The sequence below is a fragment of the Callithrix jacchus genome, chromosome 3 (assembly GCF_049354715.1).
Source record: "Callithrix jacchus isolate 240 chromosome 3, calJac240_pri, whole genome shotgun sequence".
NCBI classification, from domain to species: domain Eukaryota; kingdom Metazoa; phylum Chordata; class Mammalia; order Primates; family Cebidae; genus Callithrix; species Callithrix jacchus.
This window is the reverse complement of record NC_133504.1, coordinates 50,433,164-50,460,638: the sequence shown is the minus strand read 5'-3', so window position 1 is coordinate 50,460,638 and position 27,475 is coordinate 50,433,164. Positions and strand designations below refer to the sequence as shown.

The 27,475-nt window shown below is 40.9% G+C and overlaps 2 protein-coding genes across 14 annotated transcripts in view; one reads left to right on the top strand and one right to left on the bottom strand.

Annotated features, from left to right (window-relative positions):
• SLC10A7 (solute carrier family 10 member 7) overlaps positions 1–10,948 on the bottom strand; it is a 291,318-nt gene extending 280,370 nt beyond the window's left edge. For all 13 annotated transcript variants that reach the window (XR_013532873.1, XR_013532874.1, XR_004740612.3 and 10 more), the window contains exons 1-2: positions 10,626–10,948; positions 5,236–5,318 (exon numbers count right to left, since the gene is read on the bottom strand). Coding sequence is in view for 9 of the 13 variants with exons in the window: in XM_035292871.3 (XP_035148762.1) it covers positions 5,236–5,318; positions 10,626–10,725 (183 nt within the window). In the remaining 4 variants the exon portion in view is untranslated. The remainder of the gene's footprint in view (positions 1–5,235; positions 5,319–10,625) is intronic.
• Positions 10,949–11,283: 335 nt separating this feature from the next.
• On the top strand, positions 11,284–14,796 carry LOC118152189 (uncharacterized). Its single transcript, XM_078366065.1, has 4 exons — positions 11,284–11,295; positions 11,340–11,634; positions 14,293–14,362; positions 14,547–14,796. The coding sequence occupies exons 1-3, from the start codon at positions 11,284–11,286 to the stop codon at positions 14,319–14,321; spliced, it is 336 nt and encodes a 111-aa protein (XP_078222191.1). The 3' UTR covers positions 14,322–14,362; positions 14,547–14,796.
• The last annotated feature ends 12,679 nt before the right edge of the window (positions 14,797–27,475 follow it).

The window sequence follows — 27,475 nt, the reverse complement described above, 5'->3', positions numbered from 1 at the left end:
CACCTTGGCCTCCAAAAGTGCTGGGATTACAAGCATCAGCCACTGCACCCAACCTGCATATACTTCTGATAGGAGTAAAAATTGGCATAGCTTTTCTGAAAATGAATTTGGTAACATATATCAAGGACTATATAATTCATATTCTTAGACCCCAGAATTTTATGACTAGGAATTTATCCTAAGGATATACAAAATGGTTGCAAACATTTATACACAAAATTGATCATCACAGCATTATCTATTAGAGCAAAATCTGAAAACAAATGTCCAAAAATAAGAGAATCATTTAAAGAGTTAAAATGTAATTGGAGTGTTATGAGTTATTAAATACCTTGTTGATGAGGATGCAGATGTACAGAATCTCTCCCCTACATTATCAATAGGTATATAAATTGGTATAACCTACAGAGAGCAATCTGGCAACTCATTCATTCATTTAACTAATACTTACTGAGCATCTAGCATCATTCTAGGTACTGGAATATCTGTTACAACTTAAACTACATATATCATTTGACCTGGCAATTCCACTTGTAGGAATTTATCCTTTGCATATGTTTCCAAATATGGGAAATAACATATTTTAGGTTATCCTTTGCAACATGTTTGTAATAGCAAAATCTTGTAAATTAACTAAATGTTCATCAATAGAGGACAACAAAAATACACCAGGACACACCCGTGCAACAGAATACTATTTGGTGTACAAAAAAAAAAAAAAAAAAAAAATTGAGTCCTTTATGTGTTAAGGGGAAACAATGTAAGTAAAATAAGATAAGGTGCCAAACAGTTTGAAATACAATTTGTAGGGGTGTGGAATACGAAATTGTATGTTTTACAAAGAATATCTCTGGAAAGGTACACAGAAATTGTTAACATTGTTTGTCTCCAGAGAAGAGAACTAGATAGCTGGTGGAAGAGTGAAAAAAGACTTGTGGAGTCCAAAGTGGCTCCCGTCAGAGGTCGTGGCACTTGCGAAGGCGAGGTCATCAGTTCAAGGCTAACCTGAGCAACCTCATAAGCTCAAACTGATTGGCAAAAAAAAAAAAAAAGACTTGTACATCTCTTTGTACCTTTTAATTCTGAATAAATCATATGTTCATAAGGGCAAATAAAATATACATTTTGTCGTATAAAGAAAATTTAAATATTAATATTAAATTATATTAAAATTATACAATGTTACAAAAACAGTAAGGTAAGAATACATTTGTATATGTGTATAGGTCTGCAGTATGTATATATATATGTACTTACATTCACAATTTTATTTTTAAAATATTATGTATATAAAACACATTTTAAAAAGGATAAAAAGTGGGTGTTAGTTAACAGCAAGTATTTTCAATCTTTCTAATCTTTCTACAATAAGTAAATACCACTTTTATTACAACAGAAACAATTTATAAAAACTAAAATGTGCTTAGAAAATATTGCTGACCTAATAAATGACAATTAGAAATTGGCATTGCATCAGAATGATAGTTAAAGAACCCAGCAAAACGAGCCACCGCAACCAACCATGTTGGCTCACGAGGGACCTTTTAACAATAGGGAAGTGCTTCTGAGAAAGATTTTCAAGACTGTCACAAAATCCCAGAGTCATATATTTTTCATATATTCTTCATACTGCAGGTATGTTACCTTCATAAAATAAGGTAACAACAGAAAAGAAAAAGCAAGTAAACCCTATAAATTCCAAAACAGTTGTTATTCTGTACTATCCATGTAAAATTCGGGCCACATAGTCAAATAAATGCTATCATGAATAATAAAAAAGTTGATTCTGCATCATAATTTGTTTATTCGCATGTAATATAGGTCAAAATCCATTAAAATAAACTTAAGAAGACACTCCACCTCATGTACTGATTATGCCAGAGTTTCATTGACAGCATCAAGCACTGCTTAAAACAGGGCTCTGATTGGGACATAACAATATTTCCATGAGATACCGATTTCTCTTGCAACCATTTATCTGGCCTTCATCTCGTTCATTTGCTGAGAGTCAGGCTCATAGCTGTGGGCTTGAAACAAACAGCATGAATATGAAGTTTAGAGTTTGCTATATTTGCTTTTCTGCTAACAGGATAAAAAATAATAATTTGTAATTGTAATTAATAATTTGCTAATAGGATAAAAAATAATAATTTCTTTGAAAAACAAAGAAAAACCTGCATCTTCTGCCCTACTCAGGACCCGTTTTCAGTCTCTGAGTCTCCTGCTAACCTTTGTTTCTATCCCCAGCACAGTGCCTTATAGCCACAGGCACTTAATTGGTATTTTTTTAAACGAATTCACCCTGCCACAGTTGGTTAAGTAACAAATCCTCCCAAACTATAGGTTTGAAGTGAACTAAATATGAATTTTAAACGTGACTGTATTTCACTTCAGTACAACAAAATTTCAAAAAACTAGAAATCAGTCATAAAACTGAAGACTCAGCATTGTATTAGCACAGAGGCCTTTAAAATTTTGACATATTAGTAAAACAAATTTTAGAATACACATCATTAAATCAATGTATGATTAATACAAGAAATATTCAATATAAATCAAACTTGAATGGGACCAACATAAATGCTTTCAAATAAACCAAGTCAATAATAACTCACTGTCTCCTGTGTGCAAAAATGAACTATTTTAGGACCTAATAAGATACACAAATCGTAATCCCTACTGAAATTAATTTAGGATTATTAACTAGTAAACAAATATGACTGCTACCTCCTAAATTACAAGTTATACATGAAATTAGTAGGGTTTAGAGGTGGTTTAATATTACACAATGGCACAATCTAGGACATCTTAAGTTAAATGGCTTTTGAAAATGATATTATGTTGTACTCATTTGAAAAGGGCTTTGATGGAAGAAATGGCTTTGATTGCTGCTTAGATACCATGATAAAGCAAGAGATCAAGGCATTTCATTAGATCCAAATGAGCTGGATGACTCTGAAGGTTTCTTAGGTGCTTACAAAAGAAGTCAGTCCTCAGAAAAATACTGACAGCTGTGACATTCTTCCTTCTTCAACTCCTTCATCCCACAAAGTTGGCTGCTTTACAGAATAGCATTAAGAAGCTAAAGAGTGAGAGAAATCAAGTTGCTTTCTGGATTTTCCATGGCACAGTAACAGCTGTAGCCATTAAGCAGCCACCAGGGGACATAGTTAGAGCAACGTCCCAAGTAAAGGACTTGGGTTAGGAAGCTGCTCCACCAAGAACACTAGCCACAGCCTGCAAGAAGACCTCCAAACAAGATCAGTCCAACACTATGGTAGTGGCAAATATATTTCTGTATCACTGTGCCCCACATTTGAGAACCAATATCAGAATTCATACATTGACAGAAAAAAAAAAAAGCCTGTGCCCTGTAAATAGTAATCGTGGTCTTCTCATATCAATATTGTTTATCAAAATTGGAATTTGACATACTAGAAAATCTCATCCCATGTCAGTTATTTTCAGAAGAGCAAGTAATCAGAGAAAATATTTACAACTCTTGAGACACAATTTATCAGTTATAGACACTACACAATGATCCTACGTATATCAAAAACACCCCAATGAGGCAGGGCGTGGTGGCTTACACCTGTAATCCCAACACTTTGGGAGGCCAAAATGGGTAGATCATTTGAGGTTAGGAGTTCAAAATCAGCCTGGCCAATGTAGTGACATCCAGCCTCTACTAAAAATACAAAAATTAGCTGGGCATGGTGGTGGGCACCTGTAGTCCCAGCTACTTGGGAAACTGAGGCAGAAGAATCACTTGAAGCCAGGAGGCAGAGGATGCAGTGAGCTGAGATCGTGCTACCACACTCCAGCCTGAGTGACAGAGCAAGACTTTGTCTCAAAAAAAACAATAAAAAGATTTATACCAACCTCAACCTGATGGCTACAGAATACATAAATTTAGTAAAGTCATGTTTTATTCCACGTTGCTACCAGGGTGATCTAAGAAGGAGATAACTAAATTTAGTCTTCATTCAAATCACTCTTAAAATAAATAAAGGTGAGACACGATGCTGGACCAGAATTTTAATTTTTAAAGCCATTTCCAAAAACAAAAAACTTACTTATAGTGAGGTATTCCCATCTACATAAGAACAGGATGTTAGAATGATAGTTTTATGTAATTTCTTCAAGAGCAAATGGTTATTTTCTCCACTTTTTTTCCTTTCATTGTAAGTCAAAAGAGAATCATAAATTCTACTCATTCCTCTCTCACATGTAAATGTAAAAATGTCTGGATTTCTTTACTTCTAAGAGAATCCCATGTTCAGTGAAACCTGAATCAGTAAATAACACTACACATATATGGGTGTGGTGTAGTGTGTGTGTGTGTGTGTGTGAATCTGTATATATATACACACACACACAGACTCATATGTATATGTGTGTATATATGTGTGTGCATATATGTGTATATGTGTGTGTATATATGTATCTATGTGTATATGTATGTATATGTGTATCTATGTATATATGTATGTGTGTATATGTGTATATATGTGTGTATATATGTATATGTTTATGTGTGTGCGTGTATGTGTATGTATATACACACATATACACATATATGCACACACATACATATGAGTCTGTGTATATATACACACACATATACACATATATGCACACATACATATACATGAGTCTGTGTGTGTATATATATACACACATATATATACACATACATACACACACATATACATATATATGTCAAATGAAATATTTCTCTTAAGACATCTATTAATATTTAATAGATATGCTAAGGAACAATAAACTTTTCTAAATAAAAATTAGTTAAAAGTTATGACAAATTAAGCATTATTTGAACAGCATGAGTCCTAGGAGCCAAAGATGATCCACAGAAGTATGGAAACCAAACTAAACATCAACAGCTCAAATGTGCCCAGGCATAGCAGGCACCACTGTAGTTACCACCATAAGTTGAGGAAGAACTAAAGTAGATACTTCAGTTCAGCTGCCATATTAAGAACATACGCATTATAACCACATCCTCAGGGTCCATGCTGCACAACTGTACAGTTTTTATAATACACTTATGCAGGAAAGAAACACAAGTTCTTTGCTGACCAAGTTATCTCCTGCTATAGCAAATCCTTCAGATTATAGCTACAAATTGCATTACCAAAGGATTCTGCAATTTCAGGTTAAGTTCAAAATTAAATTTTTCTCCCTGCTTTTCATGTGTCCCATAGGTGACAGTACCTCTGTTTTCAATGATAGTCCACTGTTAAAGAATATTGTTGCAACAGCAATGTAGGATACAGTTATTTCTGGCTTCAATGGTCCTAAAAAGAAAAAAAAAATGAGTTTTTGTTAGAAAAGAAGTTCAATAGATAACTTGGCACAAAAGAAGACTCTATTTGTTCATGCCTGTAATCCCAGCCATTTGGGAGGCCGAGGTGAGTCAATCACTTGAGGCCAGGAGTTCAAGACCAGCCTGGCCAACATGACAAAACCCAGTCTCTACTAAAAATACAAAAATTAGCCAGGCACAGTGGTGCATGCCTGTAATCCCAGCTCCTTGAGAGACTGAGTAGGAGGATTACCTGAGCCCAGGATGTAGAGGTTGCAGTGAGCCTAGATCACACCATTGCACTCCAGCCTGGGCAACAAAGTGAAACTCTGTCTCAAAATCATCATCATCATCATCATCATCATCATCATCATCATCTACTGCAGAACAAATGGTACTTTAGATATCAGTGTCACCCCTAGTATCCTACTGTCCCGACAGAAGTAGCATTTGTGTGATGCAGCCTAACTTCAAAGAGCATTTTCCAGAGGGCAAGGACCATAGCTGTCTGGTTCAGCTCAGTATCCTCAGACCAGAAGAATAAAGAAGCACACAGGACAGCACGTGAGCAACATCCTTCAATATAGGTCCTAACTCTCTCTATCATGGTATCAGCACTTATATAACAATCAAAATATCCCCGAGCCCAGAGAAGAGAATCAACTGAGGAAGTCCCCTTCTCTTTAGCAAATATTTCATTTCTTCTAGGATACCAGAAACAAAGGCTTGTAATCATGCATGCATTCAGTTCTGCCCAAGAGTATTCATCATACAAATACTTACTGAGCACTCGCTATGTGAATAATAATGCATATAAAGTACTTATTAATATATTCCCATGCCCATCATTATTATTAAATTGTGCTAGGCCCCAGAGATACGTGGTGACCCAGCCTGGCCTGGTCCCTGCCTTCCAGGAAATCCTCTTCCGAGTTAGGTTGGCAGCATTCAAATGTGTTAACACTGTGAGAACAATAGTTAAAAGTATCATTTGTGAGTTGATTTAAGTATCATTTGTGACTGTACACAATTGTCTTGAAGACCTAAGTGCTAACAAAGAACAAAATTCTTTAAAAAGATTCAGTCCTGAGAAAATGACATATTATACCTGCATACGAATGGTTCTCCAGCAGTGGCAATCTTGCCCTCCATGGACATATGGCAATGTCAGAAATGTTTTTTGGTTGTCATAACTTGGGGGATAGGGTATACTACTAACATCTAGTGAGTAGAGATCAAGAATTCTATTAAACATCTTAGAAGACATAGAACAGCCCCTCCAACAACAAAAATTATCATGTTCAAAATGTCAACATGCCAAGGCTGAGAAATCCTGGTATATGGCAACATTCAAAAATCTCAGATCATCTAATATTTGGCATTCTATTCAGTCCTCTTGTACTACATTGAGTAGTGTTCCCCATTCCCAAAATCCATGCTCACCCAGAACCTGTGAATGTGACAGTTTTGGAAATAAGGTCTTTGCACATGTAATCAACTTAAGATGCAGACTTACTGGATTAGGAAGGTCATTAATCCAATAGCCTATTCTTAAAAGATGGAAATTTGGACACAGACAGATGCGCAGGGAAGACAGCCATGTGATGACAAAGGTGGACACTGAACATATAGTGCCACAAGCCAAGGAATGGCTGGCAACCACCACAAGCTGGAATATGCAAAGAAGGATTCTTTCCCAGTGTCCTTTGGAGGACATCTTGACCTCAGACTTCTGGCCTCTAGAACTGTGAGAGAATAAATTACCTGGTTCATGGTAATTTGTTGTGGCAGCCCTAAGAAACTAATACACCCCCTTAAGCAAAACAACAGGACAACAATCATGGCTTCTCCATGGTCTGAAGCCTTCCATTTGCTCAATAAATGGACAGAAAACCATATATATATATGGAGCCATTCACCACTAAAGTAAATTTCACTTCCAAACCTAATCTAAGATCTTCTAAGATATTCATGGTAATATACTTAAGCTTATAGCATGTTTCCGGTTATGTTTTTTAACGGAAAACTGAAGCAGTTTCCTTTTTAGGATTAGTGTCTTATAAATGGTAATAAATTAAGATGCAGGTAGAAATGAGAAACTTACTCTGTACTTCCAAAGAAGTAAACATTTGTCTTCCCAAGAATGAATAGCACAGTGTTGAATTCCCATAAACTCTATGGTGTACACTAGCTCAGGGCTTCCTTAGGCCACACTGGAACAGATCATCAACACCTCAGAATCTACATATTTACATCTACTATAACTTTTTATTTTCAAACTTCTGTATATATTTAAAAATAAAATATAACTGAGTAAGAACAAGAGCTAAGAATTCAATTATCCAAGCTAGTTATGCCACTACCCATTTGGAAAGGCATTCAACTTCTCTAATTTTAAGGTTCGCACATCTATAAATTTTCTGCCATACTAACTCACCAACTGACTGTAAAAATTTAGGGGGGCGGTTGGAGAGGAGTCAGACCATACATATGTGTGATAATTTAAGTTTAGAAGTCTTACACTTAAAAGTAGACTGTAGTCATTAAGGTATCAATCCAGGTAAAGGTGACGTGAGCATCTTAATAGCAAACTTTTCCTATTTAAAAGTATATCTAAAGACTGTTTAATTGAAAATTGTCCAGTCAATATGAATGCATTAAAAATCAGATTTTCAGTGTACAAAGGCCATAAATGGAGCTTTTTCACTAAAAGTTATAAGCCAAAAAAGGTGTTTTAGACCATTCCAAAGACCAGGACATGACAAAAACACTTTCAGCAGCCATTCCTCTCCTTATTCCTAGATTTTTGTTATTTTACCTAGTGGCATGAGAGGGTCATTTGGTATTATTTGGGGGTTTGTTTTTACTTAGGAGGCTTTACAAGTGGGAAAATCCATTAAAAGCTCAACAGTGGCTTGAGTTCAGACCAGCCTGGGCAACATAGGGAGACCCCCATCGCTACAAAAAATAAAAAAAATTATTGGGTGTGGTGGCACATGGCTGTGGTCCCAGCTACTCAAGAGGCTGAACTGGGAGAATTGCTTGGACCCAGGATGCTGAAATGGCAGTGAGCCATGATCTCACCGCTGTACTCCAGCCTGGGTGACTAAGGGAGACCCCATCTCAAACAAAACCAGAAGTATCAATGACTTAGCCAGATAAGCTGTAAAGGAAATCCCAAACAATTGTTTGTTTAACTTATGTTTTTAGAAAAAGTATCTTTTCCATATGAACAACTATTAAAGAAATCATGAGTGCACTGTTTAATAGTAACTGAATTTACTCTGCTCCTTTGCATTAAAAAGCAGGGCATGCAAAATTCAGTCTTTCCTTATATTGGTTATTCATTTTAATAATTTTTTTTGCCAGAACCATTAGTATAGATTTTGCAACTGGTGTGAAATAAGGGGGAGTCTTCATCTCAAATAGTTCCTCTTCCCTAAGCTAGCCACCTTAATATAAAGTGAGTCACCTGGCATCAAGCCTCAGTATATTCAACTGTAAAAGAAGCAAGTTGGCTTAAAACACTTTAAATGTTCCCTCCCCACTCTTAGTATTCAATTGTAATTTTAAAAAGGAATGAATTATCCTACATTAAAGACACAAGGACTAGTGAAAATGGGAAACGGCATTTCTATGATACAATTATGTACCAAAATGTTAATAAGCAGAGTCTATGGATAAAATAAGCTTGCATAATCTATCTCATACATGCCATGGCAGAAAAGCCCCACAGAAATGATTCAGCATTCAAAACCTTTCTTCCCACAGAGTTCTTGGGAATGTAAAGTAAAAGATATTTCGCCAAACTTAGCCCCTGGAGATTAAAGCTAAAGATCATACATCATCTGGAATTTCACCTCAAAACTGAGAAAACAAGAGATCTAACACCAGAAGCTATAGCTATGAGGAGTGCCTTGCAGATCATGCAAAGGTACTCTAGGTCTTGCTATTTATTTAGCTCCAGGGATGGGGGCGGGGTCTTCATTTGACAGACCTGAGCTTCACAAGAGTTTCCCAAAAGTTCACAGAGTAGCCTTGTTAAACAAGAAACTGTTACCCTCAGAGGGAGAAACCACCAGGAATAACTGCTTTATTCTTATGGTATCATATTCTACACATCTTGTTCTAAGTTAAATACAGAAGAACAAAATTTTAAAATAAACAAAAAAGCCTTGAACTCCACAATTTTAGTTTAAATAATTCCTTTTAAAATGTTCCCGGAAGCTACTTGTAAACAGAGGAATCCGGTGGAGGTTAAGGGGAGAAGGGACCACTACTGTTCTCCTGAGAGATCATTTCATTCACTTCCATCATGTTTTAGCAAAAGATACCAATAACTTCAAATATCCTCCTGAGAAATTCCTACTATGAAAAGATTGTGCCTGTTCAGCTCTGTCCTTATTTGCTCGGGTTGTATGACTTAGGTATTAAACCTGTCAATAAGCTTGGAAACTGACAAACAAGGTCAAAAACAATCGCACTGAATAAATTCAATTAAATTCAATTAATGTTTAAAGATTGTCTAAAGGAGTGGGGGGTGGGCATAAAAAACTAGTATTTCTAATGTTCCCGTCATTACCCATCACCCCCAGTACAAAGCTCCCACTATTCAGAGATTTAAGTATGCTTTCAGTCCATCCACATTTCCTTGCCAAAATACACACTACACTACACATCGTCTAGCACAGTCTGTATCTGTTAGACTGCTAGTACAGCAACTGAATCCCGGCAGCACACGGAAGTAGTGCCTTGTAATGAAAGAGTGCAACGTGTCAGTCGGCTAGGGAGTTTCTGGAGCGCCAGGAACTACAGCAAATCATCACTCTCCAACATGTGGGCCATAAAATCTGAGTTGGGGGCGGAGGTGTCCCTTTTCCTTGTTTTCCTCCACTTTTTTTTTTTTAATGTGGGGGCGGGGAGGACTAGAAAGTAAACTGGATAATGAGGTCCACTTCAAGATAGATAAGGAACTCTTGGCAACCTAGAGTCCCTTGGGATAGGATGCTACTCTGAAGGTAAGAGGAGTAAATTTCATTCTCTGTAACCTCACTTCTTGACACTGAGAATAGTCATTGTCTGCGGAAAAGACTACCTGCGCTCAATTCCTTTGCCCCCTTCCTAATTACAAGTTCCCTCTGGGGTTGGTAAATTAGAAAATCAGCAAAAGGGCCAAAGGCTGGTCAGTGCCCCTGAGACTGGCAAGCGCTTGCAACGACGGTTGTCCAACCTTTCCAAGACTCACAAATTACTTCTGAAGTGGGAGCCGCGGTGGAGCACGCAGAGGTGCTGCACTTACCCCCATTTACCCCTATGGACGGCTCCAGTTTAGCTCCGGCGATCGCCAACACTATTCCGATCATGAACCAGTCTTTCCTCATTCTCTCCAGCAGCCTCATATTTGTTAGGGTGGGTGGGTTTTGTTTATTTGTTTGGCTTTTTTTCTTTTCAAGCTGCGATCACCTAATCCCTGGAGCGTCTCCACACTTTCCTTGGTCCCTCCAGACATGCAGCAGAGCAAGTCAAATTGCCACTTGTAAACTAAAGACCTGGGGGTTGCTCCAGCAGCTTTGAGGAAGGTTGGGAGTAGTAGTATCCAGTGACAGGAAAGTCTCACTGAGCGCCGCCATCACTACCACGCGCCTTCGAATACACGCGCACAAACGCACCCAGAGCCTCGGCCGAGGGCTCGCAGGTGCAAATGCTTTGAAACGAAGAACTTTGACGAGGCCGACGAACGTAGGCTATCTGGCAAGGGAGACTGGCCGCCGGATGGGACTGACAAACTCACCGCTGCCGGGACCTGCGGAACCTTCTGAATGATGTGGAGTGGGGAGAGCGTCTTAGGCGCCACAGCCTCCAAGCCTCATTGATTATCCCTCTCCAGGGAACCTTTAGGCACAGCCACCCACGCTTCTGGAGCATATCTCCATGGAAAGCCTCTCTTTTGTTCTGCCATGGCCCCGCGGGCAGGACTGGCGTGTGCTTGGGGTAAGGGATTTCTCCGTTGAAGCTGCGGCTGCGAGGTGCAAGTTTTGAGGCGCGCTTCCTCGGAGCATTATGGCGCTTCCCCGACGCCAGCGCTGACGTCTGCGCGGGGGAGGGGAGGCCACTCTGGGTAACCGAGTTCCCTACCCAGGCAGCAAGAGTTAGACGCGTCCGTCCTGGAAAGTGGCTCGCTGGTGGGCGGGAAGCTTTAGCCCTGGTTGTGGAGTGTAAATCCGGCGCCGGGCAGACGCTCACGTTCGCAGGACCCCAGCATTCTGGAGTCCGCTGCAACCCAAGGAAAATGGGCCGGACCTTGCCAGGTCGCTAGCCTGCGGGTGGGCGTTTGGCCCAGATCCCCTTCCCTCCGCCGCCCACACCTGTCCCGGGACTGGGGAGGACTGCGGGGATCTGGGCAAATCTGCTTTTGCAGGCGGAGAGTGAGAGCTCAAGTCTTCTGACCACCAGCTAAGCTACCAGCGGGCGGAGTGGGGTCTACTTTGTCAAGCGCCAGGGCTGGCTAGTGCCCGCTCTCCCTGGACCCCAGGGCTGATCTACGCAAGCCACAGTAAAACTCTGGGAAGAGGGGCGGGGATTCCAAAGCAGAAGTGGTGGCGGGTGGAGTCTGAGAAGTTGGGGAGTTCAGCCATCCATTGTCACGAGTGCTAATTCTATCCTCCAGTTTCTTCCATGAAATGTCTTGTAGCAACCAGTGACATTAGTGGTTTACAGAAATTGAGCTGTTTTAACTTTACAGCTGCTGTTGATGAATGGACCCTGCAAGAGCATGAACTCTCCTGTATCATTCATCCAAATGAAGAATGAAAGAAAACAGTATGTGATATTTTGAAATAACCTGGCATCTTCCAGTTAAATGGTTAAAAATGGAACTTAAGGTTTGGAAGAGATTGTTTTGTGATGCCAGACTTTAATTCTGAATGTATTCAAAGCTGGAAAGACAAGTGTCGTGTCATTTCCTTTATTAAATTTAGCTTTATCTTGATGGCACGACTTCCAGAAACTAAGCCACTTCAAGCAGTTGTGCTCCCAGTTGTAGGTTACATAGTACCAAGTGTCATCTAATTATACATCAGGCAACATGAAAAAAAATTAATTTCAAGATAAAAAGAACTTAACAGGGAGACATAGATGACATTAAACAGTTTACTCTGAAATGAGAGAGGCACATGAAATATGATAAAATTTGATGTTAATTGTCAGGCATTCAGAAGATAAGTGAAGATAAATGAAAGATAGTTTACAACACAATTATTTTCTTATAATAAATTCTTAGTAGGTTAAAGACTCATACGTCTCAGTCATTGAAGGGATAGTTTTGTGTTAAAACATCATTAAACATTAACTTTACAGAAATTGAGCTGTTTTAACTTTATAGCTGTTCACAAATTATTTACTAAGACCTCTTTGATCTGTTTAGAGCAGAATCTAACTCAGAGATTTGTTTTTTGTTTTGTTTTTAATGGTACTTAGAGAAAAAAATGGTGTGCCATGAGTTCTATTCTGTTAAGGCCTGTATTTGTTTGCTGTGGCTGCTGAAACATATACTCGAAATTGGATGCCTTCAAACAACCGAAATGTATTATCTCACAGTTCTGGAGGACAGAAGTCCAAACTCAAGATTTTGGCAAGGCCACACTCCCTCTGAAGGCTCTAGGGGAAAATCTTGCCTTGCCTTTCCTACTTTCTGGTGGTGCCTTCCTTGGCATGTAGCTACAATGCTCCAATCTCTGCCTCTGTTTTCACATCATATTCTCCTAGTGGCCACATTATTCTAGTCTCTGCAACTATCTTCACAACCCACTTCTTCCGTGTATCTTTTTGTTTGTTTGAGACTGAGTTTCGCTCGTTTCCCAGGCTGGAGTGCAATGGCGCCATCTTGGCTCACTGCAACCTCTGCCTGCCAGGTTCAAGGGATTCTCCTGCCTCAGCCTCCCGAGTGGCTGGGATTACAGGCATGCACCACCACTCCTGTCTTTGTATTTTGAGTAGAAACAGAGTTTCTCCACGTTAGTCAGGCTGGTCTTGAATTTAGGGCCTACCCAGATAATCCACAATGATCTCTCAAGATCCTTAACTCAATCATATATCCTTCTAGGATAAGCGGGGAACATATCCTTCAGGATAAAGGGAGACTATGTATCCTGGAAGGATATATTCCAAGAACCCTAGGTAGATACCTGAAACTGTTGGTTGTACTGAACCTTACCCATATATGTTATGGTATTTTCTCTTATACATACATTCCTATGATAATTTTTAGTTTATATATTAGGCACAGTAAGAGATGAACAGTAAATAATATAGTCAGGTATCACTTAACCACAAGGTTACATTCTGAGAAAAGCATGGTTTATTCTTTCATCATAAGTTTGCATAAAAAATGTGTTGTATTATGACATTGCAATGACTGTGTTTTCACTAGATAATAGGAATTTTTCAGCTTCGTTATAGTCTTTTTTTCTTTCTTTCTTTTTTTTTTTTTTTTGAGAGCCGGTCTCACTCTGTCACCCAGACCCTGAATGCAGTGGTGTGATCATAGCTTACTACAACCTTGAACTCCTGGGCACAAATGATCCTGCCTCGGCATCCAAAGTAGCTAAGACCACAGGCACATACCACCACACCCAGCAGCTTCATTATAGTCTTATAGGTGCACTGTCTTGACCAAAACATCGTATGCAGCATGTGACTAATAAAATAGAGCAATTAATTTTTTAAAAAATAGGATACTTGAACACAAGCAGTGTGATACCACAACAGTATCTGATAACCAAGATGGCTACTAAGTGACTAAGGGCAGTTAGTGTCTACAGTGTGGATATGCTGAACAAAGGAAGGATTCATGTCCTGGACAGTGCAAGATTTTATCACACTACTCAGAACAGCTCACAACCTAAAACTCATGAATTGTTTATTTCTGCAATTTTCCATTTAATAATTTCCGATTGTGTTTGATACAGGTAACTGCATCATGGACAGCGAAACTTAAGAGGGGACCTGTACATCTGCATATATGCTTTTCCAAATTAGGTAACTATACTCTGTTGAATAGTGTCTCTCAATTCTGGAACATCAGAATTGGACCTTAGTTGACAATCAGGTCTTTGCTAACAGACAATCAGGTCTTTGCTTAGTTAACAATCAGGTCTTAGTTAATAATGAGGTTATGCTGGATTAAAGTGGATCCTAAATCCAGTGACTGGTATCCTTATAGGAATGTCATGTAAAGGCACAGGAGAGACAGAGGAGACCCCATGTGAAGATGGAAGCAGAAGTTAGAGTGATGTGTCAGCAAGCCAAAGAATGCCAAGGATTTCCAGCAACCACCAGAAGCTAGAAGAGAGGCATGGAACAGATTTTTTTTCTCTCAGTGCTTCTAGAAGAAACAAACCCCGCTGACACCTTGATTTTAGACTTCTAGTCTTCTGAACTAGGAGAAAATAAATGGTGGTTATCCTAAGCCATTCAATTTGCAGTACTTTGTTATAGTAGCTTGGAGAAATGAATACAGCAGCATTCACAGCTTCCAGAGTTTTGATGTGAATTTGTCTTTGATGTGGCCACCATTAACCCCACTATAAGACCCATCTCTGCCTTCTCTTTCTTCCAATACTCTCTTCATTCACTCTTCCATCTCACTCATTTTTTCTGTTATTTCTTTTTCTTTCCACTGCTTCTCACCTTAGTTTTCTTTTTCTTTACCTCTGCCCCTTGATCAGACACCATCCCAACCAAAATGGACACATAAAAGCAAAGTTCTTTAAAAGACACACAATAAACTTTGCTTACTCAATAAATATTAAATTTGTTTATTGAAAACATATGTAATATACCCTTTACTTTATGCCAGGCATGTGTCAGATACTGAGCATTCAATGGAGAGCCAAAAAGATACAAAACTTTCATGGAGCTTATAATCTGGTTCAGGAAACATGCAAACAACTTGTGCTTTATGGAAGGAAAATGGCAGGATGTTGAGAATAGGTTAGATTGGAGAAAACAGGCATCCCCGAGATCTGAAGAGTGAACAACATGTGGGTTGCTCAGGCAAGGATGAACTTGACACTTCATGGAATTTAAAAACCAGTGTAACTAGACCAGTCAGTGAGGGGAGAGTGATAGGAGAAAGATGAAAACCTGGGTAGGGTGCAGACTATGTGAGACCTCTCATGTTGCAGTAAAGGATTTAGTTTCTATTAAAGACTGTAGAAAGTCACAGAAGGATTTTAAGCTAGCAAGTGTCATGCTTGGTCTTGCTGAAGGGATTGTCTTAGAAGCAATGTCTGGACAAATAGTTTGGGAAGTGACTATGTCAGTGGAGCTGGAAAAGGAAATTAGTATAAAAACTATTAAACAGGAAAAATAAACTACCAGTCATCTGTAGAGGAATAGAAAGGAAGTAGAAAATGACTCCCAGGAACTTGTTTGGCAGATAGATACCAGTGCCCTTGTTTTAGCCAACAAATCTACAAAGTAAATTTGGGGCATAGATTTAAACTTCAGTTTTGTATGTCTGGAATTCAGGGATGACTGGAGTGTGTCAGTAGAGCTGTCCAGAATGCAGGCAAAATGGGAGTTTGATCTCATGAGAATGGAGTTGGCTCAAACTATAGCTCTGGGATTCTTCAACAACAAATTATGGAAGCCGTAGGCATTAATGTAGTAGATAGCTATTTTCTAAACTTTGTTACTTACACTAGCTACTTGATTTCTTTGAATGTGGTTCATTTACTTATTCATTATATGTATGAATGGTTAATGTTACCAAAAAGGTACAGGTACACCTATGCCTGCTCTCACAGAGTTTATGTTCAATAAAATGGTGATAGGAATTCTGTCACATTGGGCTGATGAAAAGATTAAATGGAATAGTATACATCCATTATCTTGCATGAAATAAATGTTCACTCATTCATTTATTCAGCAAATATTGAGCTCCTGCTATGTAGTAGTCACTAGTCTAAGTAGTGGGGTTATAAGGAAATAGAAGAGACAAAGTTTCAGCTTTGCTTGTGTGTTCTAATAATAACATAAAGAAAAAGATGGCAAGAAGTGACAAGTGTCATGACGAATACAAAGCAAGGTCATGTGACAGAGTAACAAGGGACTACTTTAACTGAAGTCAGGGAAAGTGCCTTAGTTTGGGTTGCAATCACAAGTTACCAAAGACTGAGTAGTTTAGAAAAGAAACATTTCTCATAATTATGGAGGTTGAGAAGCCCAAGATCAAGGTACAGACAGATCCCTGACTGGTGAGGGTCCACTTCCTGGTTTGCACATGGCTCTCTTCTTGCTGTATGCCTACATAGGAGAGAGCAAAGAGAGACAGCAAGCTCTTGTGTATCTTCTTTGAAGGTAGCTAATCCCATAATAAGACTAATTACCTCCCAAGAGCCCTATCTCCAAATACTATTATATCTGTGGTTAGGGTTTCGAGATGTGAATTTTGGGAAAGGGGCACAGATAATCTTTAACACTAGGCCTCTCTGAAGGGATGTGATTTAAGCAGACTCAAATCATATAGAAAAGCCCACCATGCTTATATTTGGGAGATGAGCACTTTAGACAGAGGAAATTCTTCATGAACAATCCACATAAATGCTGTAAGGCAGGAATTAATTATCTTGGCATGTGTATTAGCTTCCTATCCCTACTGTAACAAATAACTACAAACTTACTGGCTTAAAACAACACAACTTTATTATCTTACAATTCAGGAACTCACAAGTCCTAAATGGGTGTTACTGGACTAAAATCAACAAGTTGGTAGGGCTGCATGCTTTTCTGGAGGTTCTAGGGAAGAATTGCCTTTCCTTTTCCATTTTCTAAGGCTACCTCTATTCCTTGGCTCCCTGCTCTTCCATCTTTGTAGTAGTGGCCCATCAAGTCTTTCCTGGGAGGAATCACTCTGACAGTGACTCTCCTGCCTCTCTCTTTGACTTATAAAGACCCTTCTGATGACATTGGTGTTATGGGCTGAATTGTGTTTCTCAGAAAAAATATGTTGAAGTCTTAGTCCCTACTACCTCGGAAGATGACCTTTATTTGGAAATAAGGTCTTAACAGGTTATCAAATTAAAATGAGGTCATTAGGGTAAGTCCTAATCTGACTGGTATCCCTAAAAAGGAGGAAACTTGGCTGGGCGCAGTGACTCACGCCTGTAATCCCAATGCTTTGGGTGATGAGGTGGGTGGATCACCTGAGGTCAGGAGTTCAAGACTAGCCAGACCAACATGGAGAAACCCCGTCTCTATTAAAAATACAAAATTAATGGTGTGGTGGCACATGCCTGTAATCCCAGCTACTCTGGAGGCTGAAGCAGGAGAATTGCTTGAACCTGGGAGGCAGAGGTTGTGGTGAGCCGAGATCATGCTATTGCACTGCAGTCTGGGCAACAAGCGTGAAACTCCATCTCAAAAAAAAAAAGAAAGAAACTTAGACACAAGAACACACATAGTAAGTAGCAAGACAATGAAAATACACAGTGGGGAAGGTGGCCACGTGACTGGAGTGAGGCATCTACAAGCCAAAGAGAGCCGCCGATTGGCAGCAAACAGCAGAAGCTAGAAGAGGCAAGAAAGGATTTTCCCTTTAGAGCCATCAAAAACAGCACAGTCTTGCCATTACCTTGACTTTGCACTTGTAGCTTCCAGAACTGTGAAACAACAAATTTCTGTTGTTTTAACCTCTCTAGTTTTTTGTACTTTGCTGCAGCATCCCTAGGAAGTGAATATACTTGGGTACACTGCGATCGTATCCAGCTACTCCAGGATAACCTCCCTATCTCAAGAGCCTTGACTTAATCAAATCTACAGAGTCCCTTTTGCTATGTAAAGTAGGATATTAACAGGTACTGGGGATTAGAATGTAGAGATCTTTGGGGACCATTATTCTGCCTACCACAGCATGTTAAAGGCAAGTTAAAGGAATAAAAAGAAGGCCTCAGCAAGGGATGAGGGTTGTGGGGGCAGGGATCAGATCATCCAGATCATGTAGGCCTTTATAGACCAAGTTATGAAGTTTAAATTTAATTGTGATGAGGTGTAGGGAAAATTCGAAGCAAGGAAAAACCATTGTTTTTAAAAGATTGCTCTGGATGCTGTGTGGAGGAGGAATTTCAGAGAAGGGAAACTGGTTAGGAGGTTTTGGGGGTAGTTCGAGGGAAAGATTCTATTGATCTGCATTACAGAGGCAGTGGCAGTGGAGAGGAAGAAAAGCAGAAATTTTCCATTCATGTTACAGCACTTGCTATTGCATTTAGGTAAATGAGGGAAAGAGTAATCAAGGATGACTCCTAAATTAGGTTGGTACAAAAGTAATTGCGGTTTTTATCATTAAATGGCAAAAACCGCAATTACTTTTGCACCAACCTATAGCTAAAACCACACGTTTGGTGAATGTTGGTATATTAGGGTTGTTTAGAAGTACAGAATTAGTGGGAGATATATATATATATATCTGGAATTTATGACTACCTTCTTCTACTGCCCATTCTGTATTCCCTTTGCCTCCAGCAAGTACCTCAGCACATCGTGGTTTTTTTTTCCTGGTTGAGTGACCTAAACCTTCATTCCTGAAGAGTCTGGGTCATTTGTAGTCCTGCCTGAATTGGGCTATTGTAGTTTCCCATTGACCGGAATCGCAGGGCATGGTAATACTAAGAGACACCCAAATGGATCTCCTGTATTCCATGATACTCTTCCTTATCTCCATTATGGAGTAGTAGACTGATTTCATCCTGATAGTCCGGGTCAGTCACTCCAACCAACACTGTAATTCCCTTCTTAGCCTGTTGACTTAAAGGTAGAAGGAACCCAAAGTGTCCAGGTGGCATGTCTTATCTGAAATGGGTCTCATTTCCCCTTTGCTTAGAAAGTTTAATTTGGCTGGATATGAAATTCTTGGTATGTTGATCTTTGTTCTCATTGGTTTTGAAGAGCAACTTGATTTCTCTCTTAATTTCATTATTTATCCAAAAGTCATGGCTTGGAGATTTTTTTCTTTAAGAATGTTGAATATAGGCCCTCAATTTCTTCTGGCTTGTAGAGTTTCTGCTTAAAGTTCCATGGTTAACCTGATGAGGTTCCCTTTGTAGGTGACCTGTCCCTTCTCTGAAGCTGTCTTTAGCATTCTTTCTTTCACTTTGACCTTGGAAAGTCTGATGATTATGTATCTTGGGGATGATATTTTTGTGTAATATCTTTCTGGGATCCTCTGCATTTCCTGAATTTAAGTGTTGGCCTCCCTAGCAAGGTTAGGGAAGTTTTCATGACTGATATCCTGAAATACATTTTTCAATTTGTTTGCTTTCTCCCCATCTCTTTTAGGGATACCAATGATTAGTAGATCTGGTTTCTTAATATAATCCCATATTTCTTGAAAGCCAGGTTTCTTCCTTTTAATTATTTTTTCTTTATTTTTGTCTGACTGTCTTATTTCAGAGAGCCAGTCCTCAAGCTCTTTTTCCTTAGCTTAGTCTATTCTGCTGTTAATACTTGAGATTGCATTGTGAAATTCTTGGAGTGTGTTTTTCAACTCTGTTATACCAGTTCAGTGTTTTGTTTTGTTTTGTTTTGTTTAAATACCAACTAGTTTGTCTGTCAGCTCCTGTATCATTTTATTGTATTCTTAATTTTTTTAGATTGCATTTTGGAATTCTGAATCTCAATACTCTTCATTCTTATGCATAGTCTTAATTCTCTTTCTGTTATTTCAGCCATCTTGGCCTTGTCAAGAACCCTGTTGGAGAACTAGTGTGGTCACTTGCAGGGCATAACACATTCTGGCCATTTGAATTGCCAGAATTCTTGCATTGATCCTTTCTCATTTCTGCATATGAATGTTTCTTTAACTGTGTTGTAGATTGAATACAGTCAGTAGACTTCTTTTCTGGGTGTTTTCAAAGGGCCGAGGCTTTGTTCAGGGTCTTTATTTGTAGTTGACTTGTCCTTGTTTTCATAGTGAGATATGTTAGTGGGGTATTTTGGTGTTGAAGCTTTGGGGTGTGATCCAGTAGGTGGTGCTTCGGCTTAGTGGTAGTTGGAAGCCTCTTGCTCAGTCACATGGTCCCCAATATTTCTTCTAATTTGCAGCCCTGTTCCTTCTCAATTCTCGAAAGTGTGGGCTCCTCTACCCCTTGAGTGATGGTTATAGATCATAGCTTGGCACTCCTAGGACACCACAACTTTGAGACGATCTCAGAGTTTATATTCCTTCCCCAACTTGGAGGCAGCAGGGGAAGGGATCTTAGTAGTGGTTGTGGCCATGGGTCTTTTACTTGCCTCCTGAGGCTCCAGTCCAGTGAGATGCAGAGCAGTAATTGCTCAGAATGATCAGCCCAGGATGGGGATATAGGGGTCTGTGCTGTGTGCCCAAGTCAACCTTGCCTAGTGACAAGCAGTGGGGGTGGGTGGGAACCTTGGGAAACAGACTGGCCTCTTCTCCTTGGTCTACTGCAACTTGCTGGAGGTGTGGATGAGGCACTTAGGGTGTTTGCACCTTTGCCAGTGCAAAGGTAGCAGGGCAGTACCACTGCAAAGGCAGTGTCAGAGGGGCTTTTGGTTGCTCCTGGGAGCTCCACCTTCTGGAAACCTAAAGCCACTGCTCTTAGGAGTGTTCAGCCAGGGAGGTGGGGTAGCTGCACTGCTCATGTCAGCTGGGGTCTCCACTTGTTGGGAAGCATGGGGTTAAGGGCTTATAGGAAGGAGAGACTGATCTCCTCTCTGTATGATGACTGTGATGAGGTGCAAGCTCCAGGGTAGCCCTCAGGCTTTGTTTCTTCCACAGACTAGGAGGAGCAGGGGCAGAGCCTCTGCTGTGGCCATGGCAGAGAGGTTGTCAGTTGCCTCTGGCAGCCTCTCTCTAGGGAAACTCAGAGCCACTACCAGGAGGTAAGCATAGTCATGGGTGGGGCAGCTATTCTGTGGTTCTGAGCTGGGACCCTGCCTGGTGAAGAATAGTGGGTGGAGGTTCCCAGGGTAGAGGGACTAAACTTCTCTCCATATGGTGGTTGCAGCATGCTGAGAGTGCCAGCATAATGCCTAGCCCCTTTGTTCCTTTCTCCAGCCCTAGGCTGGTAGGGTGGTACTATTGCAACTGTAATGATGGAGGGGTTGTGGGTTGACTGTGGGATTTCCTCCTCAGAAAGATGCTGAGCTGCCCCTGATTGAAGTGATTGGTAGGGGCAGGGATGGTTTTGCTGGAGTCCCAGGTGAGGTGGCCCAGCCCAATGAGGAGAAGTGATGACTGGGACCTGTGTGGAGGGCAGTCTGGCAACTTTTTCATGAGGCGCCTGCTTTGTGCTGAGGGTCCAGACCAGCCCCTGGTCCCCACGAACGGTCCAGAGTCTGAAAACAACAAAGGTGAGCAAAGATGGCAGCCCACCCTCCCACTAGGAACCCTGTCTCAGGGAGATGCAGACCTGTCAATGGCTTGATAGTCTGAGCAGGTGCTGGCTGGAGAACCAGGCCAGGAGGTCCCACCAAGTGAGGAGAAGTGAGACCCACACGAAAAACAGTCTGGTCATTTTTTTAATAAGGCTTTTGCACTATACTGGGATCTGCTCCAGTCTCCAGTTAGCTCAGATTTTCCAGTGCGTGAAAGCAACAACAGGAAAGGCTGCAAAACAGCAAAGATGGTGGTCTGCTCCCTCCCTCCCAAGGAGGTGTGGAGCTGCCGCTTGCCCAAAAACACTGGCCAGAGATGGCTGGATACCTCACTCAGAAGGTCCCACCCAGTGAAGAGAAATGATATTGGGGACCCATATAAAAAAGCAATCTGCCCACTTTTTGAAAGGGCTGTGCTGTAGATCTGTTCCAGCCCTCAAGTGCCTTGGACTCTCCAAAGCCTGAAGGCAACAACAGCCAAGACAGCAGGACAATAAAAACACCAGCCCATCCCTCCCATGGTTAGCTCCATCTCAAGGAGGTACAGAACTGATACTGGAAGCTGGCGTCCCAGGCCTGTGGGTCTTATCCTGTGAGATGCCATGGAATCAGGGTCTGCAGACCATCACTACTCAGCCCGCTGGTGTGTACAGGAGTCTAACTCCCACTTTGCCAGAGCTGCAGCTGCTATTGCCAGGATGCCTGGGGATCCAAGTCTCTCTGGACTTTGTGTGTGCCTGAGCAGTGTCTCTGCCCAAAGTCCACATAGCTCTGATGTCAGACTGAAGGCCCTAGTGGAGTGGGTGCATGAGGGGGATCTCCTGTCCCCAGGGTTGCAAAGATCCATGGAAAAAGCATGGGTACCTGGGGGGTATCATCACTCATTCACCATTTCCCTGGGTAGGGGAGGCTCCCTGGCTATGTGTTACTCCCAGGTGGGCAGTCATCCTGTCTTAGTCCTCTCTGTTTTTTATGGGTCATTGTTTCCTTGATGAATCCCAGTGCATGAATCTGGGTGTTTCTGTTGAAGGTATAGTATTTACTTGCCTCTTCTATTTCTCTCTGTGAAGAGCAGCACACACTAGCGACTTCTAGTCGGCCATCTCCCATGATCCTATACTTGGAATTTTTTTGTTTGGTGGATTGGCTACTTGCTTGCTTTTGTTTTGCGTTTGAGGCTTTTGTTGTTTTATTTTCCTAACATCATAAAACTTGATTAAAAAAATAAAACAGCAACAGATTTTGAGAAAAACCATAAGCTCTGTTTTAGTCTTGGGTAGCTTGATGTACCTGTTATACATCTACATTGTGATGTCATGAAGGCTGCTGACTATGTGACTGTAGAGATCAGGGGAGCAGTTTGGGCTAGAGACAGGCGACAGTAACCATCAGCATTTAGATGGTATTTAAAACCACATGATTGAATGACCCACACAGTGAATGTTGATGACAAAGGAAATAAATTGGATAGAAGAGTAGGATGCTGTTAAGAAAACTAAGAAGAAACAAAACAGAGGAAAATCAGGAGAGTGTAAAATCACAGAAGACAAGGCCGAGAGAGTATGGTGACAGAGGGAGCAGTCATCTGGAGTTAATGCTACTGGGAGGATTTGACAACATGCAGGCTGTCAGAGACTTCAACATGAGACATAGTTTGAAAAGTAGGCACAGAGGCTGTGGTTGGCAGGTCCTAAAATAGATCCCCACTTCCATGCACTTGTGTATTTTCCTTCCTTTGGGTGTGGATGGACTTATGACTTGCTTCTAATAAATAGAATATGGCAGAAGTGATCAGATGTCACTTCCATTAAGCTACAAAATGACTAGGACTTCTATCTTAAGTTTTTTCTGCAGGCTTGCTCCTTTGCTGAGGTAAGCCAGCTGCCATCATGTAAGCTGCTCTATTCAGAAACCCATGTATCCAGAAAGAATCTCCCTCCAACAGCCAGCCACAGTCTTAGCCTTGGAGTGGCTCCTCTCCCAGTGAAATTGAAGATGTCTTCTGCCCCAGTTTATAGCATGATTATAGCCACAGGCATCCAACTAAGCCAAGCCAATATTGCTGACCCATAGAAACCATGAGCTCTAAGCTGCCAAATTTTAGGATAATTCTTTAGACAGCAATAGGTAACTAACACCTAGGCTGAATTGGAAAGAGTTGAAAAGTGCCTGCAGTGAGCATAGGCAACTCAGTCAAGAAGTTTGCTATGCTGGTGAGTAGAGGAATCACATGGTAAGTAGAGGAATTGCATGGTATGTAGAAAGATGAGGATCAGAGTATTTTCTTCTTTTTAAAATGAGTAAATACTTAGGTGATTGCTATCAGAAAGATTAAAAAATAAAAATGAGCAAATAGAGCATTTTTATATACTGATGAAAATGATTAATTAGGCTGGGCAAAGTGGCTTATATCTGTAATCCCAGCACTTTGAGAATCTGAGGTGGGCAGATTGTATGAGTCCAGGAGTTTGATACCAGCCTGGCCGACATAGTGAGAGTCCATCTCTACGAAAAAAAATTTTTAATTAGCTAAGTGTGGTGGTGCACACCTGTAGTTCCAGCTACTTGGGAGGCTGAGGTTGGAGGATCACTTGAGCCCAGGAAGTCAAAATTGCAGTGAGCAAAATTGTGCCAATGCACTACAGCCTGGGTGAAAAAGGAAGACTTTAAAAATAAAGGACTCAGGTGCTATATAAAGTCTTTGTTACAAAAACAGAAACAGAAATTTAAAAACGAGAAGATGGTGCTGTAGGACCAACTCAGGATTGCAGCTCCCAGTGAAAGCGCAGTGGGTGAGTGGACGCCGCATTTCCAGATAGATCTTTACTGCCCACAGACCAGGAGATTCCCAGGTGTAGGAGCCCCATGGGCCGCCAGCACAGCTGTTTGGGCTGGCGTGGCTGTTTGGGCTGGGGCTGCAGCACAGCAGCACTCTGTACAAAATACACTGGTCTGGTTGCCCTGTTAAACCAGAAATTGGAGATTTCGGAAGGCAGATTAGCACATTCACCTGATTAAACGGGACTTAAACAGAAAGCCAGGCCAGGAGAGTCCCAGGAAGCAACGTTGTTCCAGCCGGTGCAGTGGGTCACTGCACAGGAAATCACACAGATCTTGGTACCCTTTCAACAGGCAACTGGAACACCTGGGAGAGAGTCAACCGTTCAACTTTAGAAAAGAAAAAAAAAGGGCTCTGAGGCAGGGAGCCTGGTGATCAGGCCCAGCAGGTCCCACCCCCACAAAAACAAACAGAACAGCAATTGGAAACGCTCAGGGTTGAGAGTTTCACAGCAAGCACAGCTGAACCCAGGATGGTGCAGCTCAGTGGGGGAGGGGTGTCTGCCATTACCGAGGCACTCAACTCCTATGGAGGTACTCTGCCATTGCTGATGCAGCCTGCCATTGCCGAGGCAACCAGCCATGACAGAGAGAGTCCACCACTACAGAGGCGGGCCACCATCACCACAGCAGCTCTAACCACACCCATATAAACAGGGATACAGGGAATTACACACGGCAGCAAGGCAGAGCCCACGGCAGCTCAGCATAGCCACTACAGGCAGACAGTGATTAGACTGCCTCCTTGCTGGGCAGGACAGTGCAACAGATACTCATAAATAAAGCCCTAACTCCCTGGGCCAGAGCACATGAGGAAAAAAGTGGGCTTTATGAGTTCTGCTGCAGCAAACTTAAACATACCTGCCTAGCAGACCTGAATGAACAACGGAGCTCACAGCTCAGCACTTGAGCTCCTATAAAGTACAGACTGTCTCCTCAAGTATAAAGTACAGACACTCTCCTCAAGCAGCCCTCTGACCCCCATATATCCAAAGAGTCATCTCACAAAGGACTGATCAGACTGACATTTGGCGGGCATCATTCAGGGACAAAGATAGCAGAAGAAGAATCTGGTAGCAACCCTCATGGTTCCGCAGCTGCTACAGGTGTACCCCAGGCAAGCAGGGCCTGGAGTGGACCTCAGCAGTCCTACAGCAGAGGGGCCAGACTGTTAGAAGAAAAACTGAGAAACAGAAATACTTCATTATCAACAATCCGGACATCCACTTAGAGACCCAATTGTAAAATCAGCAACTGCTCAGACGAGAGGTGGATAAATCCACAAAGATGGGAAGAAACCAGCGCAAAAAGGAGGAAAACACCTGAAACCAGGACACCTCACCTCCTACAAGGGACCACAACTCCTCACCAGTAAGGTAACAAAGCTTACCTTGAGTAAGGATGAGTGTGATGAAATGACAGAATCAGACTTCAGAAGGTGGGTAATGAGAAACTTCCATGAGCTAAAAGAATATGTTCTAACTCAATGCAAAGAAACTAAGAACCTTGAAAAAAGATTTGAGGAAATGATAAAAATGGACAACTTAGAGAGGAATATGAATGAATTGAAGGACCTGAAAAACACAACATGAGAACTTCGTAAAGCATGCACAAGTTTCAACAGCCGAATTGACCAAGCAGAAGAAAGGATATCAGAAGTCAAAGATCAACTAAATGAAATAAAATGAGAAGCCAAGATTAGAGAAAAAAGCACACACACAAAAAATGAACAAAGTCTCCAAGAAATGTGGGACTATGTGAAGAGATCTAATTTACATTTGATAGGTGTACCTGAATGTGATGAAAAGAATGAATCCAGGCTGGAAAATACTCTTCAGGATATTATCCAGGAAAATCTCCCCAACCTAGCAAGGCAGGCCAATATTTAAGTCCAGGAAATACAGAGAACACCACAAAGATATTCCGCAAGAAGAGCAACCCCAAGGCACATAATCGTCAGATTCACCAGGGTTGAAATGAAAAAAAAAATGCTAAGGGCAGCCAGAGAGAAAGGTCGGGTCACCCACAAAGGGAAGCCCATCAGACTCACAGCAGATCTCTCAGCAGAAACCCTACAAGCCAGAAGAGAGTGAGGGCTAATATTCAACATCCTTAAAGAAAAGAACTTTCAATCCAGAATTTCATATCCAACCAAACTAAGCTTCCTAAGTGAAGGAAAAATAATATCTTTGCAAGCAAGCAAGTACTCAGAGATTTTGTCACCACCAGGCCTGCTTTACAAGAGCTCCTGAAAGAGGCACTACACATAGAAAGGAACAACCAGTACCAGCCATTCCAAAAACATACCAAATGCTAAAGAGCATCAACAAAATGAAGAGTCTGCATCAACTAATGGGCTAAACAGCCAGCTAGCATCAAAATGGCAGTATCAAATTCACACATAACAATATTAACCCTAAATGTAAATGGGCTAAATGCACTAATCAAAAGACACAGACTAGCAAATTGGATAAAAAGCCAAAACTCATCCGTGTGCTGTATTCAGGAAATGCATCTCACATGCAAGGATATACAAAGGCTCAAAATAAAGGGATGGAGGAAGATTTATCAAGCAAATGGAGAGCAAAAAAAAAGCAGGAGTTGCAATTCTCATCTCTGATAAAATAGACTTTAAAGAAACAAAGATCAAAAGTGACAAAGAAGGCCATTACATAATGATAAACGGATTGATACAAGAAGAGCTAATGATCCTAAATATATATGGACCCAATACAGGAGCACCCAGATATATAAGGCAAGTTCTTAATGACTTACAAAGAGACTTAGACTCCCACACAATAATAGTGGGAGACTTTAACAATCCACTGTCAATATTAGACAGATCAACCAGACAGAAAATTAACAAGGATATTCAGGACTTGAACTCAGACCTGGAACAAGCAAACCTGATAGACATTT

What these genes read in the sequence shown, in the direction of transcription:
- LOC118152189 (XM_078366065.1), top strand. An exon ending in AATGGGCCGGACCTTGCCAG is followed by an intron (nt 11,635 to 14,292) that starts GTCGCTAGCCTG and finishes TGTTTGATACAG; the next exon opens with GTAACTGCATCATGGACAGC.